The sequence below is a fragment of the Varroa jacobsoni genome, unplaced genomic scaffold (assembly GCF_002532875.2).
Source record: "Varroa jacobsoni isolate VJ856 unplaced genomic scaffold, vjacob_1.0 scaffold_468, whole genome shotgun sequence".
In the NCBI taxonomy this organism is placed as follows: domain Eukaryota; kingdom Metazoa; phylum Arthropoda; class Arachnida; order Mesostigmata; family Varroidae; genus Varroa; species Varroa jacobsoni.
In genome coordinates, this window is record NW_019213370.1 from 105251 (window position 1) to 124567 (window position 19317).

The 19317-nt window shown below is 39.7% G+C and overlaps 1 protein-coding gene across 9 annotated transcripts in view; it reads right to left on the reverse strand.

Annotated features, from left to right (window-relative positions):
- LOC111260714 (uncharacterized) overlaps positions 1-19154 on the reverse strand; it is a 24705-nt gene extending 5551 nt beyond the window's left edge. For 2 of the 9 annotated variants that reach the window (XM_086968438.1, XM_086968437.1), the window contains exons 1-9: positions 15432-19154; positions 12504-12556; positions 10803-11006; positions 10130-10269; positions 8315-8417; positions 7617-7709; positions 5394-7346; positions 1188-5215; positions 639-769 (exon numbers count right to left, since the gene is read on the reverse strand). In XM_086968438.1, coding sequence (XP_086824564.1) covers positions 7095-7346; positions 7617-7709; positions 8315-8417; positions 10130-10269; positions 10803-11006; positions 12504-12556; positions 15432-15483 — 897 coding nt within the window. In that variant the 5' untranslated portion in view covers positions 15484-19154 and the 3' untranslated portion in view covers positions 639-769; positions 1188-5215; positions 5394-7094. The other 7 variants (XM_086968436.1, XM_086968435.1, XM_086968439.1 and 4 more) reach the window with 7 other exon arrangements.
- Positions 19155-19317: the final 163 nt, after the last annotated feature.

Below are 19317 nucleotides of genomic sequence, written 5' to 3' on the forward strand. Positions count from 1 at the left end.
ACAGAAATACTGGCACGTTTCCTCAAATAGTAGTATATCTCACAATGGATAAAGTGCATATTGGTGTTGCACACAACGACGTCAGTCATTACCTTACTATTATAATAATTTACGCTGGCATTTAACATACTTCCAATGCAACCGGCCAGGATCGAAACGATGATGAGAATTCGGGCACTCTACGAACGAATTCAAGCGATATCACAGCGCTAGCATTAGATAAGCGTTAACAGCCCTCCAGCAGACGTTACAACAAACGTTCGGTTAATAATAGTAATTATTTGTAATGGCAAATTATTTAGCAAATTGTTAGGAGATGAAAGACACTTCCTCAATATCAATCTATCTACGACTAGCCGTCAATTTGATCGTTTGCAAAATCGCTTTATAAATTCACATATTTAAACGTGATAAATAGGTTGTCATCGACCTTTACAACTGAACATATGCTTTTTTCGGATCGGGATCGGTCATTTTTGCCAGCTCCGGTTGGGATAGGTAGAAAGGAAATGTCGTGCTAAAGAAGAGAAATTTTCCAAATCTGAAAACTTTGTCCGATTGACACTCGAGCCGGGCGAGGTATCGCCAGACGTATACACATAATGGATACAAAACATTTAAGCAACAATGTCACTTACCATGTTGTCCGCGAAAGGTTACTTAGACATTCGTTCGGAGATCAATCGGGCCAGACGCGATAAACCGAGTTATGCACTCGTCCACTTTTATACGGAACTATATCGTTTGTTACAGCCTATCCCTGGAAGTACTGGTGAGAGATCGATTTGAACTGTATAAGCCCATATTTGTCCCGGTAGCCTACAGTTAAACTAATTTCACAAACATCTGAGTAATTGCAAGTGTCGTATTGGTAGTATAAGCCATTAGCAAACACCGCTAGCAGAATGTTTCGCAAAATGTTGAGAAAAATTGTATGTTGTTTCCAGCGTTTCGACTCAATTTAATTTTGTTAAGAAAGCAACGTAACTATGATATGAAGCTAAAATCTTTTACAAAAATGAAAAACACAACAAGTAAATAGCGCGGAAAAGAGATTCCAAATAACAGCTTGTCTAAACGACAAACCCCTACTTCTCTTTAACATATCCGTCTGCTACACTTTCCCAAACCGACACTCGTCAACTTATTTCCTATCTAATTTAAACGAGTGTCTTCTCTTTGTATACCCTATACAGTGACCGCCTTTGAATTGTCGGGTATTATTGGCTTCAGCGTTCGTTCTGAAAGGTGGCTACTCCGTCTCACAGAACACTTCACAAGCATTAGTCAACTCGAGTTATTGTAAAAATCACAGTACAACCTTAAAAATTCCTAGGTTAGCTACAGTCTACGCTTGAATATAGCGGAAGCGGTCTGGCTTGTCCCTGAAATATTTGATGGGATTGATGACCCGAAACAGTACTACGAAATTAGAGTTCCTAACACAGATGATTGAAATAAACCAGTACGGCGATTTTTTCGAGAATATTTTTTTAAAAAGCGCATATAGCATCTGCTGAATACGGTAGTGTACTCATTCATATATAGTTTGAATGACACATGCGTTTTTTTTTTTTATAGACTCTACTGATTAATTTTTAACGTCCAGTTCACGCAGCGTTGCCCTTCTAGACGAAAAGGCTGTCCTGCATAACAGCGCCCTCACACTACAGCTGTGTGAAGCGAAGCTCGCAGACTTGCCTTAGCAGGGCATCGTCATCGAGTATATGAGGGTCATATAGTCCTTTATTCTACATAATGAGCTAACGTTACGTTGAACAGGATAGCTATAATTTGGTGACTAATTCGAGTGACTGATTATCGCAGAACTAAGTGTTGTATTACTCGTAAATTAGTCGAGCGTATTTTTTTGGATGAATCGATTTTGGTGTGAACGGTGCAGCCGTCTGCTCGTTCCGTAATCTAAATAGAACAGCCGCGTTTACCGTTGCTGGTTGAGTGTTAGTTCGGTAAGAGGGACAAGAACAGCATAACGTTTCTACACTACAACTTTGTGCGAACGCTGAACGAATCATCAAGATCGATGCAGATTTTTTTTTCTGGTGGAGATAACGCTAGCTTACAATATGGGCGGAGAGGGTTTCAGGGAAAATATTTGCTTTACGGTTTCCCCTGGACGGTGTCAGGCCAATCGTTCCGAGTGACACTGGTTAACTGAAACATAGCCATAGAGTTTTTTATTGAATTCGAGAGTCCGAGTAATCGAAGCAACGGATAGGAATTATTGAAACGGCAACAAATCATCACACTGATAGAACAGGATAATAGTAGAAATTTTGACTAGCATTTAGATCGAACCACGCAACGTTGGGTAGCGTTAACAACATAATGAAGTGTGTCTGTGTGTGTGTGTGTGTGTGTGCTTGGGTGTACATAGACACTTGTCGCGATTAGTAAGTCCAATGTTATCAGCAATGCGATATCGACATGAATCTTAATAATGTTAAGTTTAATTTCGTAGTATATACAATATCATTTGTTGTACAACAATGATAGGTTTACTAGGCCTATAACCTCTTAAATTTGTTACTTGGCAGCACTGTGTACAGAATAAATAGTGAGCATTAGTGTAAACCAGTTTTGTTAACTGGTTTTTACTATCCCTTTTAAGTGTTTTAGAATCTAATTGTTTGTCTGAATTACCTACCATTTTGAAGTGGCAAATTACTACCATAATAAGGCACTGTGCTAGAGATGTGCCACGCTGATAAAATAGTTCCTGGGAACAGTGAGCACAAACAATAAACACCCCTGTAACAAACATTCAATGACGGTAATGACAATTCTTGATTTTATTACCAAAACACGGCTATCGCTAGGCTATATCTGTATAAGACTGGGTACTCCGTGTAGTCTTTGTACGCTTGATAGTGCGTTATATACGTCAGGATGATAACGTATATGATGTAAAAATCTCGTAGAGAGATCAGCTTTATCTTACATAGGAGACAAATGAGCTAGAAGGCTTCATGTGGCGAGGCAAGAATAGGGAATTGTACAGCTGAATTTTTCTCTAGAGTATTTGAAATTTTGTTGCGCTTCTGAAGGACGATAAAAAGCAAGGAACGTAAGTAAAAAGTAAGGAAACGAGCGATAATTTCCTGGCAACTAAGCAAGCTCTGCGAAGCAGTAGATCCCATCATTTCATGCGGTAGAGAGCACTAGTTCTAAACTAAAAAATACTATTATTTAATTAACCAACTGCTACGTTCCTTCTACATTAATAATTCAACTAAACACTAAGATATGCCGGTTGATGCGAGTTTGTGAAAACGTCTTGACCTGCTGCTATACGTAACCGGTGCTTAAGTTTATATTGCAATATCTGTTTTGATACGATATCCATGTATTAGGCAGAAAATAGTACACACGTGACTGACTGACTGACCAATTCCGTTCGCAAAATAAACTGATCGACATCAGCGTTATTTCCAGCCCAGAGGCCGTACGCTGGCATCACCGTTCTACTTGTCCGGCGGACCTGTGTGAGGTGATTAATCTTCGGCTACCTGTCTGTAAATATAAGTCTTCATTATTACCTTTCGGTATACGTTTTCTCTTAAGAGTTATCGGGAAGAGCTTGACTAGACTTGTCTGAGCATTTCCAGCAAATCTGTCGGGTCGTTAGATGAACGATTTTCAAAACTATATTCGTATTCATTCGCTATTTACACGAACTGCGTGGAACAAAAAAAAAATATATTATTGCTACTTATTTCTATCGTTTTGCTGTCATCTGGCAAAGTTGGGACACATTGATTATTGATGCCATCCCGGCTGTCGACTAAAAGGAAGGTTATTAGAAACTCGATTAGATATACCAACGCCCTTAACGTAAAAGACCACAAGACTGAATGGTCGCAACACGTCTCCAATTACCGCGGCAGATCCCAGCAAACAACAGTTTTTACAACCTGGAGTCAATGTCTACAATAGCATTGCTCAATTCGTATAATAGATATTAAGAAATTCATTCCTGAATAACTAAATGCCTAGTAGCCGCAGGTTTTCTTAAGGGAACGTCCATATCCACGCTCACGATGGCTAACGGCTACATAGGTTGAGGATAGGCTGAAGGGATCCGAAGTAAGAAGGCTATAGAAGTCCAAAGCAGAAATGTGCCCAGCAACGTTGCGGGACGCTATAATGGCGGTCCAACTATTCGATATTGCTTTATAGCAACTGCAGTCGTTACCGTTTTCATCGCAGGCTTGCCATTACTGATGGCAGCCGTTATGGGATCGCTGTATATCTTAAGCTGACGCACGCAGAAACACGCAGGATCTTTCTATTTACGAACGGCGTCGCGTAGAAGAACCGTTCATGGGGTGGGCCTATTCCTTATTAAGGTAAGCTCTACGATCTGATACACGACGATATTGTTTACATGGGTAAAAGGCGCCAATGTATGTAATATCAGACGACACGAATAAAGCAATAGCTGAGCAGGAATATAATATAACGTTGGGATCGATAAAGAACGCCACTGGAAAACTCTTTAATCTAGAGGCCATCACGCTAGTAAATAGCCATATCAGTGGGCCTGAATTAATCGATCGAGCGAGCGATTAGATGTCTTAGAGTAGTTAAGTTTGCGGAGCTTGTCGACGAGGCGACAAACCACGTCAGCCAAAGTGTTGATCAAGTAAATAGCGTGTTTGCGAATATGAAATAACTTGATCAGTCGATGAGAAGTTAGGAGTTTGCATCAAGCACTCTCTAGCAACTGGTGTGAACTTATTGTGATATGATTGACTGTTGTGGCAATAGGACATACGGGTAAAAAACACCCGCTTGTGGATGAGCCGCGCTTCAGAAAGATGATATTGCAAACGGTGAATTAGCAGTGAACTAAAAGCTGGACATGCGCATCAGTCGAGTAGACCAGAGAAGCTAACTCAGGTTGGAAACGTTTTAGTTATATAGAATTCATTCTATGAACACAAGAACCATTACAATGGAACTAAGCAGTATTAAAGAAGCCGAACAAGCACCGCCTGTAATGGTCAGCGGGTAATGTTTTATGTTATATATAGCATATCAAATACCCATATTAAAATTAGGTATATATTATACTATTTATGATAAACATTGATTTTTTCGACAATACTATTGATAAGCGTATTTTTTTTCATTGAAATAAGGCAAGCATTTACAAATCAACCATGTGTCTCTTCAGTGGTCGTTATATGGCCTGAAAGAGATGAAGATAGATATGTTGTAAAAGATTTGAAAATTCTACGCTCAAATTATCGTTAACGTAGCGATTAGTTACTGTCAATGAAAGCTATCGTATACGGCTGTGCGGTTTCTCCCAGCAAACTTGTTGCAAACAGGGTTATAGTAAATAGCCTGATCTTACCGAAACTTACAAATGCGTTTCATCTTTATGCGAGATATTCCATCTTGATAGCCAGCTTCGACCATGAAACGAGGCTAGTACACGCCCGAATTGATCTCGAGCTTCAACGTGTCTCTTAAGTTAGCGGGCAAGCACGCCACCTAACGACGCGCTGTTAAAGTTAAAAGATGTCACTAAGATGCAGTTTGTTAAAGAGATTGTCAGAATTAAAGGCAGTAAAAAGACGCTTTCCATACCCTAATTCTGAAAGGACTCACTGTTTTATGTTGCAAGTATTCAATTGTATAAGGTATTTTATATATATATATATATACACAGGGAATCTGATGTATTTAGTACGATATATATTGTTGGTCTAATAGCTATATTATACTAGGCTTAAATCAATTCATAGAACCGTCAGCTAGTTAGGCGGGTCCGAATTAAGTTCCCAATAAATCGTAAGACCCCTTTACTATCAAGTGGTCTGGCATTGTCATACATATAGGGTTTAGTCGCGTCCACTGTGAAGGGGATATACGGGTTGATTCAAACATATTAGACAAGAGTAGCTCGAATAAGGCTCCGTAATTTTTTGCTTTTCTTATTACAGCACTCTCAGCTATCATTTCAATGTGAACAAGTCATCGGAGCCACTTCTTTTTTCAGGTATGGCGCGTAGGACATGCTTCATCATGGATTCATTTTCTGTTTGAAATTGTGCTACTTCTGTCGATACTTCCTCGAAAACCGTGTGCAGCGGTTGTTCTCTGAAAAGAATTTCCATCACTACATCTTCATACATCACGAAGCCTCAAAAAATGGAGAATGGATTTAAAAAAATATGAATATTTCTGTAATCAACTTGGCATCCTTGCCATCAGTTTGTAGCGTGTCTAGTGAAATTGGAACATTACGCCAGCGAGATGCTTCGATCGACTGGATAGCCGTAAGGGATCGGTGGATGCTGTGTTCACGCAGCCATAATGGTTCGTCTAGCAGGAAGCGTCAAAAACGGCATATGACATATATTTAAATGGAGCGTTTTAGCTGTGTAGTAAAGACAGGAATCAACTTAGAGGACGACTATATCAACAGGCTTACCGTTGCCTATGGCAAAATATAGGTTCTATTCGTATCTTGTAAATGGCATGAAAAAATCTTCCTTTCCATACAGCCAAAAGCATCGTTATTTATGCATTTCATTTAAAGAACGTTCGAATTTTTCGCTGTTTCGTTTTGCGAATACTAGCCATGTTGCTGCTCAAGTCGACACCCACAAGCTATCTAGATTGGGCTGTACATGACACACATTTGTAGCGCCCTTGGGGTATATAGGTAGAAGAATTGTACCTTACATAAATTTGTCAGATATTGCAAAGTGTTAAAAACAACATCATATAAAACACACATTTATGATGCGTGGAATATGTGCTATAGAAAAACCTATTCTATTCTACTACAAAAAGTACACGCAGTGATAGCGTGAACTTGCATTCGCTGAAATGATAATAGAGGCTGGGCGATCTCCTAGAAGTTCCAGCTCAATCTTTAGCATTCTCTACTTCTAATTAGTTTATTAGATTTGGTCAATATGGCTCGCAAAACATATAAGTAAAATCTACACTGTCAGAGTTATTCGACGTTATAACTGTAGCTGGATAATGTTTCTGTCAAACCTTTGTTATGGGCTCTCCGCTGTTGGTGTTGTTTATACAATCGGTGTCGCACATCACCGTCTTCCAGGTAAACTTATATGCCCGAGGGGGTCGCCAATTTCATAGCCTGGGTATTCCGAGCCGCCTGTATAAGGGTATCCTTGTACTATTGGAGTAGGATACCCCACTCCAGTAGGTCCTGCTTGCGTTTGTCTTCCCTCTGGAAAGGCGCCCGGCCGAGGATTTAGAGGATCGCCAACTCGATGGGTTAGCGTCGAGCAGGCGCCGTTTACGCAGTAGCCGTTGGCTCGTCTGCCACCAGGGACCTAACGCAAACGTCCATAAAGAAGTTATGCTACAGCATTAGCAGATGGCTGTAGAAAAGGAAATCGAAACTCGGAATGATAGACGGAGACGTTCAGGGTAGTAATTTCTGGTAAAGCTTGAAAGCTACATATGTAATTTATTTGTTTGCAGTGCTAACCTGAATAGTACCGTCCTTTGGATTCCATGAATACACAACGGGATGTGGTATTTGTGATGAACGATGTATGGGAAAAATAATTTTCATAGCAAGCACATATTCTTCAACTTACATGAACTTGGCAGGCCATTCCATTATTAAGCTGCACCTGAACGACAAACGGAATCGACTTATCTAAGCAAGATATTGTACATCCGTACGGCATCTGCGGTCAACAGCAGTAGCCGTTAGAAGAACAAAGACGCCAATAGGTGAAATAGGAAAGTCATATCCGATATTATCGCTACGAATTGTATATGATAATTAGTATCGCCTGTATCGCTATTCGTACGAATAGAATAGAACGAATGGATAATAACACAGTAGTGATTTGAGGAGACAGCTGCTCAACTTATAGCTAGACTGAATAGAAGTGCTATATAGTATCTTAACTATAACAAATGTCCGCCTTTAATGTTTGGCTATTGCTGTTCGATAGGGTTCGAAGAACAAGTATGGTCTTGTGAAGTTATCTGAAGTGTTAACCATCGATGTCAGAGGAATATCTCAGATTTCTCGAAAGGAAAGGATGAAGGTACTCGGAAGCATAATGCACCTTGGAGACGCCGCAAAAGTGAATTGTTTGCTAGTGATTTTAGCAGCACTGACTCACAAGCAATGTCTGTGTCGTGTACTTGACTTAAGCAATACACCCGAAAAGCTGTTTTTGTGAAAATGTGTGAAAACCCGTTAAGATTCTGATAGGAGAATAATGACAATGTTTCGTCTGCACTGAGGACCGTATCGATTAGAGTTTCTGCAAATGCTCACCAAGGCCATATAATTAGGCGAATTGCTATTAAGGTTCAGAGCTTCACGACAGTACTTATTCAAGGATGCGTTATAAATGACGCAGACCTGGTGCACGCAGTATCTGGAACAAACATATTTACATACGTCGTATAATCATCAATTAATAATCACAGATTTTCTTAAGTACAATTTTTTACTGCTCCTATGCTGCTTTATTACTAGCAAGCTTTTTTCTTCAAGGCTACATATCTCAGGTAATACGGGGATCGGCGTTGGTGTCGTTGAAGAGCTGAGATTGAACACTTATAGACGTACTAAAGTTGTTGCAATGTCTTCATTCAAACTAAAGATAAATCGCTTTGAAGATTAGTGAAGAAAAAAAATCATTATATTGAATAATTTTATTATAATGAAGATACAAATGCTGCTTAGGCTCATAAAGAAATTGTGTCGTATATAGTCAAAGTGCGCTACAGCAAGAAATGGCCCAAAGGTAATTCGGTTTTAGAAAGTTCCACGTACGATACGCACTTTATAGTGGCCAATTGATTACGGGAAAAGTTTATGAAACTATTGAGATGAACATGTGAGTACTTTTCATGTTTACAAGGAACTAGACCTAGGGATGTCACACGAACTAACGGATGCGAAACTCTACAGATACATAGATCGAGCCATTTTGTCCATTGGCTGCTTATGGCTAATGAAAAATAAACCACATACGATAGTAACGTGCAAAGAAGCAACAAAACAATGTGCTCTGCAATCTGAGGGGAAAATCCAAATTAACACTAAAAAGGAGATGATGTTACATGTTTGGTGGAATCGGAAGATAATCGCGCATTATGAGCTACTGGAGCTCAATTGATTCGGACTTGTACTGGCAGTAGTGTAAACAACCCATTGACAAATATAGGCCAGAGCTATGGCAACGCAATACGTCTTTAGCTACCCGGCAAAAATTGGTAGAACTTCGATAGAAAACTTCACTACATTAGCCGCATAGCGCGGATCTTGCCTATCATCTGTGTTGATCTCTGCAGAACTCCCTTAACGATGCCGTTAACTTGATCTCAATGGAACGCTAGAAAAATCACTTGTCAAAATTTTTCTCTCTGAAAGCTACGATTTCGACACTTGTGGAACTTCGGCTTGATCAGAAAAACGAAAAGGCAATATTTAATCAAGTAATATTGTATTATGATTTAAAAAGCGTTTGGTTGAATTTTGGCTAGAAACGGTCGGTACTTTTTTTGATATATATACATATCTATATATATATATATACTGTGGACAAACGTAGGCGTCCAGCAGGGGCGTGGGATTTATACGCAGAATGGAAATGATTATAATGTTTCCCATCGCACTATTGTTCTTTCTTATTCATTGTCATTGTGACATGCATGTTTTCAAACGGTCTGCAACTAGGCTGGTGTTCCCTAACTTTACTGGCCCTTTAATATAACTTGTCAGTTAACTAGCGCCCAAAGCCAAGGTCGGCTGTATGAAATAGGGCGCGCACATACACGTAAACATTGGTAATCTCGACGAGACGAAAACTGGACGCATCGTGGCCACGAAGAAACATCAGTAGCCACGAAGAACGATGCAACAATACGAACATAGAAGCGGCTAATTCAAATATTTACGAAAAAGTGCATAAATTTACGCGATTAAAATGCTATGTGTCGTCATTGTAAGATCATAAACGTAATTATACTATTATAATTAATCATTTGGTGTTTGATAGAAAATGAAGAAGTTTCGCATTTACCTAATAGAGCTACCAAGGTTGTTCAGCGAAATTCAGTAATAAGTTTACTATGTATTAACCTTTCACCCGTTGGATCGTTCGGGTGACGACATGGAGTCCCAGATGGTTTGGCTACCATCCAAGTCTCCTTCTGGTTTTCACATGTCACTGAGCAGGGATCACTATCTGTGGCGCTTGAACCAACTCCGAACAGACTTTTCTGTGGAAAATACATACATGATGGTTAACTGGGAATCAAAATTTATTTCAAAAAATATATATGTACCCCAACGAATCGGATAAATGCAATACTTCCGCGTTCAAACACGTTTCCACACGTGCACTACCAGTAACGACGAGTGAGATGAAATTTTTTATACTTTTCCTTTTTTTTCACACATTTTTCATACAAAATATACGACACTCGAGAAGCATGCAGACCCTACGAATGTTTGAGATCGAGCCCGAAAATAAAGTAAATCTATTAATTGTACTTGTCGACGATACTGTAATATATCAAAGGCAAACGGGGAACGTGCGAATTTAGAGAATTTTTGCCGACATAATGTCGAAAATACGAAAGCGCAACATAAGCGACAGTCATTTGACGGAGACGCCGTTTGCAACCTTGAAAGCAGTTCTTGGTAAAGTGTTATTCTGTTACTTCCTATATATATATATATATATATTGAACGTGACCCACGTATTATCGTGTTTATCCCTTAGCAACAGACTTAGCATCTTATTCCTTACCTGCTGTGGATAAACAGGATAACCTTGCATGAGGTCTGGACCTTGTGCACATAACGTTTCGGGGCTATATATGCCAAAGTTTGTTGTAGTCGCTATTGGAATATACGAAGGGTGACCAACCGGGTGCTGCGGTTGTCGCAGCTGTTGTTGTCGTCGACAGATGATCGGTAACCCACACGGCAGACTTGTAGGGTTTGCCCGCAACTATTGGGGCAAGACAAAACAGATTCATCTTTTCTTCTGTTTACCTTTGCAATTCAATGGAAGTCAATCCAATGGCCTATCGTGAGAGGTAGGCCATGTCTTGATATCAGTATTGAAAGCCGACAAAAAGAATCGAGTCATATTATTAAAAACTCCACTGTCGTTACGGTTTCCGTGAACCAATGTTGATGCCGGTTTAGCGTTGGGGACTCTAATCATGCGATTGTTTAATTGATAGCCGACGATTAAGTCAATTATAACTGCAGACTTGCTAAGCAGTTGCGTCGGCTGTTAGTCTACTAATATCCCTAATAAAATTTCTCTTACAGAACATATATAACTCGTCTATTTGTCTGTCTGTCTGTCTGTCTGTCTAAATGCATACCTACTTCATATACGTATGAGCCCTTGCTCAGTGTCAAGGATCGTGCTGATCGCGCATAAAAAATCAACTGTATTTTTATCTACTAAGGAATCTGAACGCTAAACATAAAAGACTCCCTCTTTTATACTGTAAAACATATCACAGCAAAGAGTACCTGGAAAACTTGCCCGCACCCTACATTGACCTGTTTTAACAAAGGTACGTAACAAAACAGATAGTCATGAATTGAATTATATCGTTATTTAAATTATCATCGTAGTTTGAACGGTTATTTTCTCTAGTCAGCTTGCCGATGTTTACTAAGAGGATTTCTTTTCGGCGGCATGAGCATCGCAATCCAGAAAAAAGAAAATGACGCGAAATAAAAATCTAATCATCATCATCATCATAACGTCCGCCGAGCGTAGAATTTATCCGAGCCAGTCAAAAACATTGTCCATTGGTGCTTTGGCTGTTTCTATTGAATATTCCTATTATGATTAAATATCCTATAATGATCCACTGCACGAACATCAGCGTAAAATCCCTAATCTCAACGATCACAACCGCTAACTACTGGTGTTATTGTATTACCCAGATATAAAACTTATTCAGCCAGCGGAAAAAGCTCAAGTGGCCATACCGTCCACTTCGTTTTTGTGACCTTGGGAGCTAAAACGGTGTAACTGACAGCCACTCAAGGATGAAATATCGCTTAGCTACTACTAGGGCGAGTGACGGGTTCATTAGCACTAGCGCTGAGATGTTGTTGACACGGTGTCAAGACCCTTACGAAAGAACGTGGACGTATTTTTTCTCATGCTCATATTGCGTATTGCTAATGGCGTCACTCAATGGCACCGCTGGAAATCATTGATATTCCTGAAAATGTCATGTCTAGGTTTACTTGCTTCCATAGTGTTAGGACATCGAAAAGATGAAACCAAAGAGGAGAAGAAGAGATACTTATAAGATGAAAATAAGGCTAACTGAAAGGGGTTAAAAGGCATAATTCATTTTCAGGTAAAATGAATCTACATAATCAATGGTTCGGTAATAATTAAAACAAATGTCTTTAAAGAAAACAGTCACCTGAACTTCAGTTCTTCATTTAGGCACGAGGCCTTACTTACCTGTAGCTGAACGGCGCCTTCATTTAAAGTTGCTTGAGCACTTGACGACTGAACTGAAATAGCATTTTAAATCATCATACTATTGACGACTTTCATTGTCACATGGGTGTCTTTATTAGCACACGTTATTTGTGTTTGAAATCGTTGTTTCTTTAAAAGCCTTCAAGTTTTTTGGTACGAAACAGTTATACGTCGTTTTAGAATAAAATCAGACGCCTTTCGGTCGCGGAAATATAGTAGGCAGCAGTGTTGTCGCTACAGCTATCTCTAACTTTCTAGAATCTAGAATCTTTCTAGATTTCTAGACTCTCAAAGGCTCGTGCATTGCGAAGACCAGACTTCACTGCCGCATAACCCTCACCCAATTAGCCTTGGGTTCAGTGTGCCTGAAACTGCATCCGGAACCGACTTTGATCTTACTTCAAAAAGCTACTTCCCTATGCTGCCCGTTTGAGCGTGATTAATATGTAAATATTAAGTTCCATATAGAGACAAACGCAACTACACTTCCTAGCTGATCGGCAGTGCCGAGCGTCATGTTGCCATTATTGTTCTACGTATATGTAATCAGATTATCGATTGAAGGTCAACGAAGGCCTTTGTATGAATCACTGAGCGTATTCGAAAGCAGGTTTTGCGGAACTGTTTGATCAAGCCGCTTCAAGAGCTATGGACTGCCGCGTGACACGTCTAGTGCCTGGGCAAACGAAGGACAACAATGGACAGAAGATTAACGTATGCCTTCCATAGAACTAAGATATATGATTAATGGTGCTAAATCATGCATCGCTGATTCGGTACATCATGCTTATACTGGATTTTTGCTTATATAGAACGTTACCTTCACTATTCGTAGATGATAGCACTTTCTTAATGAGGCCACAACGTTTGACGATGCATAGAACAAATACTGACTCTGCAAAACTGTAACCATGTGTAATCAACGGTATAATCTCTATTTTTCAGGTTCTATAATAGCGTTTGCATAATACGATGCTTTTCTTAGAGTTTAACTGACGGGATTATTCCATATCTTTGTCATAAGCTTAGCTATCGATAACCAATTTCCTAATTTTTTTTTTTGTTTTATAGATAAGGATGTTTGCAATATAGGTGACTATAAAACACTGTGACGAAGATGGCATATCGGGCAAAGTCTGTTTCATGTTGAAACGTATTTCTCTTCTGTATTCGCATTTTCGCATGCAGATCTCTTCACGATATATACATACATACATACATGAAAAAATGTTGAAAAAAACGATTCAGTGTAGCTTTGACGTCAAACCACAGCATGTTCCCAGAAACACCATCTCGGATATATTTAACAAATATGGATACCTTCGTATCGTCCAACCAAGAGGGTCGCACGGAAAAAGTCACAAGATAAAATAGTTCAGTAAAGGACGTCGCCAGTTGCCGAACTGGTGTCTGGGATATCGAAGAGGGCCGTTACATTTCTATTAATAGTGAAGCTTAACGTTCGGTTTTATCTGCAGACACCGATGGAATGATCCACAGGCTGCGCACCATCATCAATATAAAATCTGCTAGCCATTATTTCAACATGTCTTCAACAGGTACCGTTATGACGAGCAGGTAAATATTCTGTCGCTTCAAATTACTACGTATCAGTACCGATCTATCATACAAGGACGCACTGCAAAATCTACTATATTTTCGTATGCGTGGTGTTTTGTCCATATAGTAAAAGCATTTGACCGCGTCCATAGAAGGCATATCAGTGCTCCAGGCTACGAAAAATCGCAACAACAAGATGATGATGATGACGATTGCAGGACCGCTATAAACTGATCTGGCTGATGTCGTTCTTGCTACATGCCCATTTGCTTGTGGAGACGTTTGTAGACCGGAAGTGCTCAAATATGCAGATGGAGCCTGCGCAACGTCGAACATTTATACGAGTAGTATCGATTTGGTGTCAGGAAAACAGAAGAGGCATGCTTGCCTATTTGGATGAGAGCGCTATAAAGTTCCTACAAAGCGACCGACTAAAAGACGCGTTTACTACGAACAACACTGCCTAGATTTCGAAAGTACAACAAAATATTTGGGACTGCACTCCTGGGCCTGTTATGGCATACGCGACCCCATTTCGAGATGATGACGCATCCTACATGGAAAGTGTGAATAAATATCTGGATAAAGAGATGAGTATCGAATATAGAAACTAAATTTATCAAGTAATTACTGAACAGTTAGGTACGAAACAACTGCAGTAAGATAATAGGAGACGTTCAATAATGTAGCTAATGAATAACTGCCACGTAACAAACGAGGTAACGTAAATTAACCGAGCGGTTACAAAAAACTACATTCTGATTTAGATTCAGCAGCTTTGATCTTTTTTTTTAAATTAGATTAGAATTTAAATTAGATAGGTAGTGTTCAGCAAAAAAGGAACAAGCAAATACCTAACTTTGAGTTTTAAGTGTTTGTCGATGTTGAATATGGGATGATGCGCTACACAAACAAGTAAATTTGGTGAGACGAATACGTGGTTTTTATATCTACTATAACCTTGGCTATTGTCTAAGTTTATTTCACTCGGCAGCGTTCTCGGCGCAGCTACGTCGCCCCTTTTGCCTCAGCCATTGCCCCTGAGGGCTATGTTATGCACTTCATCCCCGTCGAATAACTCGTGATAGCATCGCTCGGACGCAAGATACACGCTTATGCTAGTTAAAAAATTGGTTCTTGGAATGATTTCGTATAAAGACCATCTACATATAATATAATTCTGTAAAATAGTCGAACGTAGATTAAAAGCTCGATTGAGATCTCCGCTAATTGTAAAGTTCAATCATTCTTTATTCATCCCTACGGAAAAAAACTGGAATAGTTATTATATCATTGAATGGATCATGCGTTTTCTAAAAATACAAACATACTGTCACTTGCACCTACTATTCGAAGCGGTGTAGAAGAGGGCTGGTATGATTATCCTTAACATTTTCATTTGGCCTGTTATAGAAACTAACGCGCAGTTACTTCCGAGGATAATATTTTGTTAGTATAATTCCGCCGGCGCTATCGCTTGTTTCTATCGACAAGGGCAATCCTTATTCTAATAGCCACTCTAAACAATGGCAAATCCAGGCACAACGGTTTCTTGATCTGAACCTTTTTGAATCCTATCCGCACTTTCAGTCCTCTGTTCATAAAGCCGGCGCAAACCAGCTAATCTGAGCTTCAAATCACATTAGGACAATTGCTCTAGTTGTTTCAGCCTTTGTGTTTGGCCGATCAATGGCTAAGATCAAAATATAACACGATGATAACCCTTTTTTTGCACCCTATCACGTTTATAACTCGTTACTAGCTAATCTTCACGTGTTCTGTGCAAGACCTGCCGTAGTAACAGCCTGCGGGAAGCCGCAACTCTTATGTATATTGTCTACGGGTGGTGAGTGGATTAGCTTCTGATTTCCGGCCCCTTGATCCACCTCCTCTCTTGTCAATACGGCATCATTGATCCTTACGATGGCCTACCGGAACGAGTCCATTAGCCATTACTCTATTGCATTGCGCAGATTTCGACTGTGCAGATGCTATCACATGCGTTGTGCAACAAAGGACAAAAAGGCCTTAGGTGACTCGCTATATCAAGGAAGCAAATATTTGATCGGGGCATCATCGATTTAACCCCTGCTTAATTAGGCAGTCGTGAATAAATTACTGTAATTTATTTAACATTTTTTTTATCATTCAACAAACTGCTCACATTAGAATAAACACAACATTAAACGACGTACACTATTGGATTCTATGCATGTGGCCTACTGTTTTGCAGGGACATAAGAATATCCGAAACGCGGGCCAATATTTATGGTGGCACTGAACATTTGTGACTAGTAACCCATCGCCGTCCATTCACACTATCAGCACATTTATAGTTGTTTGATAAATTTTTAATGACGGCGATCAAATTATTTTAATATGGTTGGAAGGCTCATCTTTTGAGGTAGAACTAATATATGGAAAAGTTTGTTAAAGATGTATGGCTGACAAACGGGTCGGGACCGCACAACAAACACAAATGAGTAATGTATGCTAACAATACGAAAAATCTACTTGGTGTTTTGGTTCCTATTTGCAACGTTATCCGGTCTGGTAATCTTTGCTAGTATTGATAGGTGTGGCTATTAGGTGTGTTATTTTGAACGTTGTTCATAGACACTTGTTGTATATTTCTTTCTCTCACTCAAAATAATTTCTACTTAAAGAAAGCGATGTTTATTTTAGCGTGTGAAGTAAGTGAAACTCAACGTTTATTACATGTGTTATCATATTCCGAAAAAACTGCACATTGCCAAGTTGATCCATAGTTAAACTCAACTTAAGTGTTAATAGGCAGGTTCATGTCTGACGCAGCTGATAAGGTTTTATATTTTTTCTTAATAAAGAGTAACAGTACTGAAGTTACAACATTCAAAGCGGTGAGGTAGCCGTTATCAACAATCAACGATGTTTTTCTAGTACAGATTTGAGGAACGATGAATTTCCAGTATCCTTACTGATTTCCTGTTATACCCGGCCTGCGCATAATTAAGTTAAGGGTATCACATGCATAAGGCATTTTGTATATGCCCAACTCAAAAAATAACCTCTACCTGAGCATTTTATAGATGTGTGGCACGTGATAGTATTTTAAAATAACCTAAGGTTGAAACAATAATCGATAAACAGGATCAATCCAAATCGATCTATTAGTTTGCTCTTGTACCTCGCTGTTGTTAAGCAAAAATGGAAAACATTGTTTTTACAAATTTCATGCTGTAAATAACGTGGGATTTATGTGTCGCTGGTAGAGCTTAAAGCAGCAGCCCCACTAGGGGCTGTTGTGTGGTGGACCTCCCACGTCGATGGCATACAACGATGGCATTTAACTAAGTGAGCTCGGTTTTCGTAGTAACAACTTCATTAATAAACACCCTGTTTGATGCTTGGTGTGAATTCATCATAAAATCCTAATAAATTATTAATAATTTACCATTACCGTAATTTACTGTACCAATAAGTGCCTTCTTGTGTCTCATTTGTTTCAATTTTTTTCTAATAGCTACATTTCATGGACAAGGGTATTTATTTAGTTAATTGTAGTTACTGATTCAACCACAGTCTGGCTTTCGTGACTTTACAGGAGAAGGCTGAAATAAATGTTTGGCAATATTTATACTCCGACTTTGTTAGACTGTCTTCCGTATGAGGTACTAATGACAAAATTTAACTCGATATATACATTCGATCATTACAATTTATTCGCTAACATTTTTTGGTGAAGATGCGCTAAGGCATTAAAGAAATTTGAACTTTAAGGAAAAGTTTTAGCCCTGTAGCTAATTCCTTCGTTTACTATAACCAGTTATTGTCCGGGTGTTGAGCTGTGGAGTGGAAAACAAAGACTTGGCCTTCACCGGCACCCCAGCTGCCTGTTTTTCCTTGACTTTCTTGCACTGATCCTTGCCTTTTTCTGGTAACCCTATTGGTAGTTGTATTAAAGATTCGACGTTAAAGTTGAATATCGCACCGGTTATTCCTTACTTTCTTTATTTCTGTAACGGCGCTGCTGATTCGCAGAGTTGTCCTACTCTCGTTATGAAAAATTGTTCCGTTAATATTTTTTTTCAGATGTAGCACAGCTGCTGGCGGCACGACGGAAACAGCAACCTTGCTTTCGACCTAGCCCATGGGAAGGAAGTAGACCCGTCATCGGTCGACCTGTTGGTTACCCAATTTGCGTATGCCGTCCGTTATCAGACTATATTTTGAAGGTCGCGCGACCAACCGTAAAGCGGCAACGTTCGGCACATGCAAATAAGAAATGTTAAAAAAAATTAGGGTAAACCATATTAGCTCGACGAAAATACATTTAATATGATATAAATATATGTGTGTACGTTACCGCGCGTAGCAATAATATATTTGATGCTGAGTATTCCCGTTGCTATTGCTACTATAAAAAAACAAGGTCTAAAGCGGATAAATGGTATTTTTGCCGGTACCAGTACGTGGTCGACACGATTGGTGGCGGGAGAGGCAAGGCGAATCGTCTAAGCAAAGGGACTACTTAAAAGAATAAAGGAAAAGGTCGGCCATGCTGTGAGGCTAAGGGCTGTAGCGAAGAGTTTGAGAAGTCGCGGGAGTTTCGTTGCCGCCAAATCTATTATTTTTTCGTTACTCGAGGCTTGGGTAATGGATTACGAAGCTGGAGGCAGCAACGAAGGTCAGACGCATAGGTGCCTGCTTAGAATTGTCTACGTATTTCTATTAGGCCCAGCTCTATGCTAGTTGCGCAATATAAGACCGCCGTTGAACTTTGTCCAGGACAAGATGTCCCGGGGTTCGCACTCACCAAAGGGCTTCTGTATTAAAAGAAGGTGGTACGACGCTGGTGCAAATCATGCTAGTACAGACTAAAGTTGCGATCATGTGGTGGCGTTCCGGGCAAATGAAAAACTGTACAGAGCGTATCCAAGCGTTTCTAAGTTGTCTCCGGCATATGAGCAAATGGTAACATGATGTTCACACCCGCGAGGCTTAAAGCCCGTCTGTTTTGCTCCCATTCGAACGGAGTTCGCAATTGGATCGCACTGGTTGAAGGTACGCGCTAATGGGTGTCGTCTTAGCAGCCGGTAAGTAGAGCCGCTCTGGGTGTACAAAAATCACTCTTAAAAATTAGCTGAGAACGCCTGTTGGATAGATATGCAGAGTGTGCGGCCGAGTGTTGAACGTCTAGTAAAATATTAAACTCTAATCACTTCCGTAAATACAAGATATATTCTAGATTATA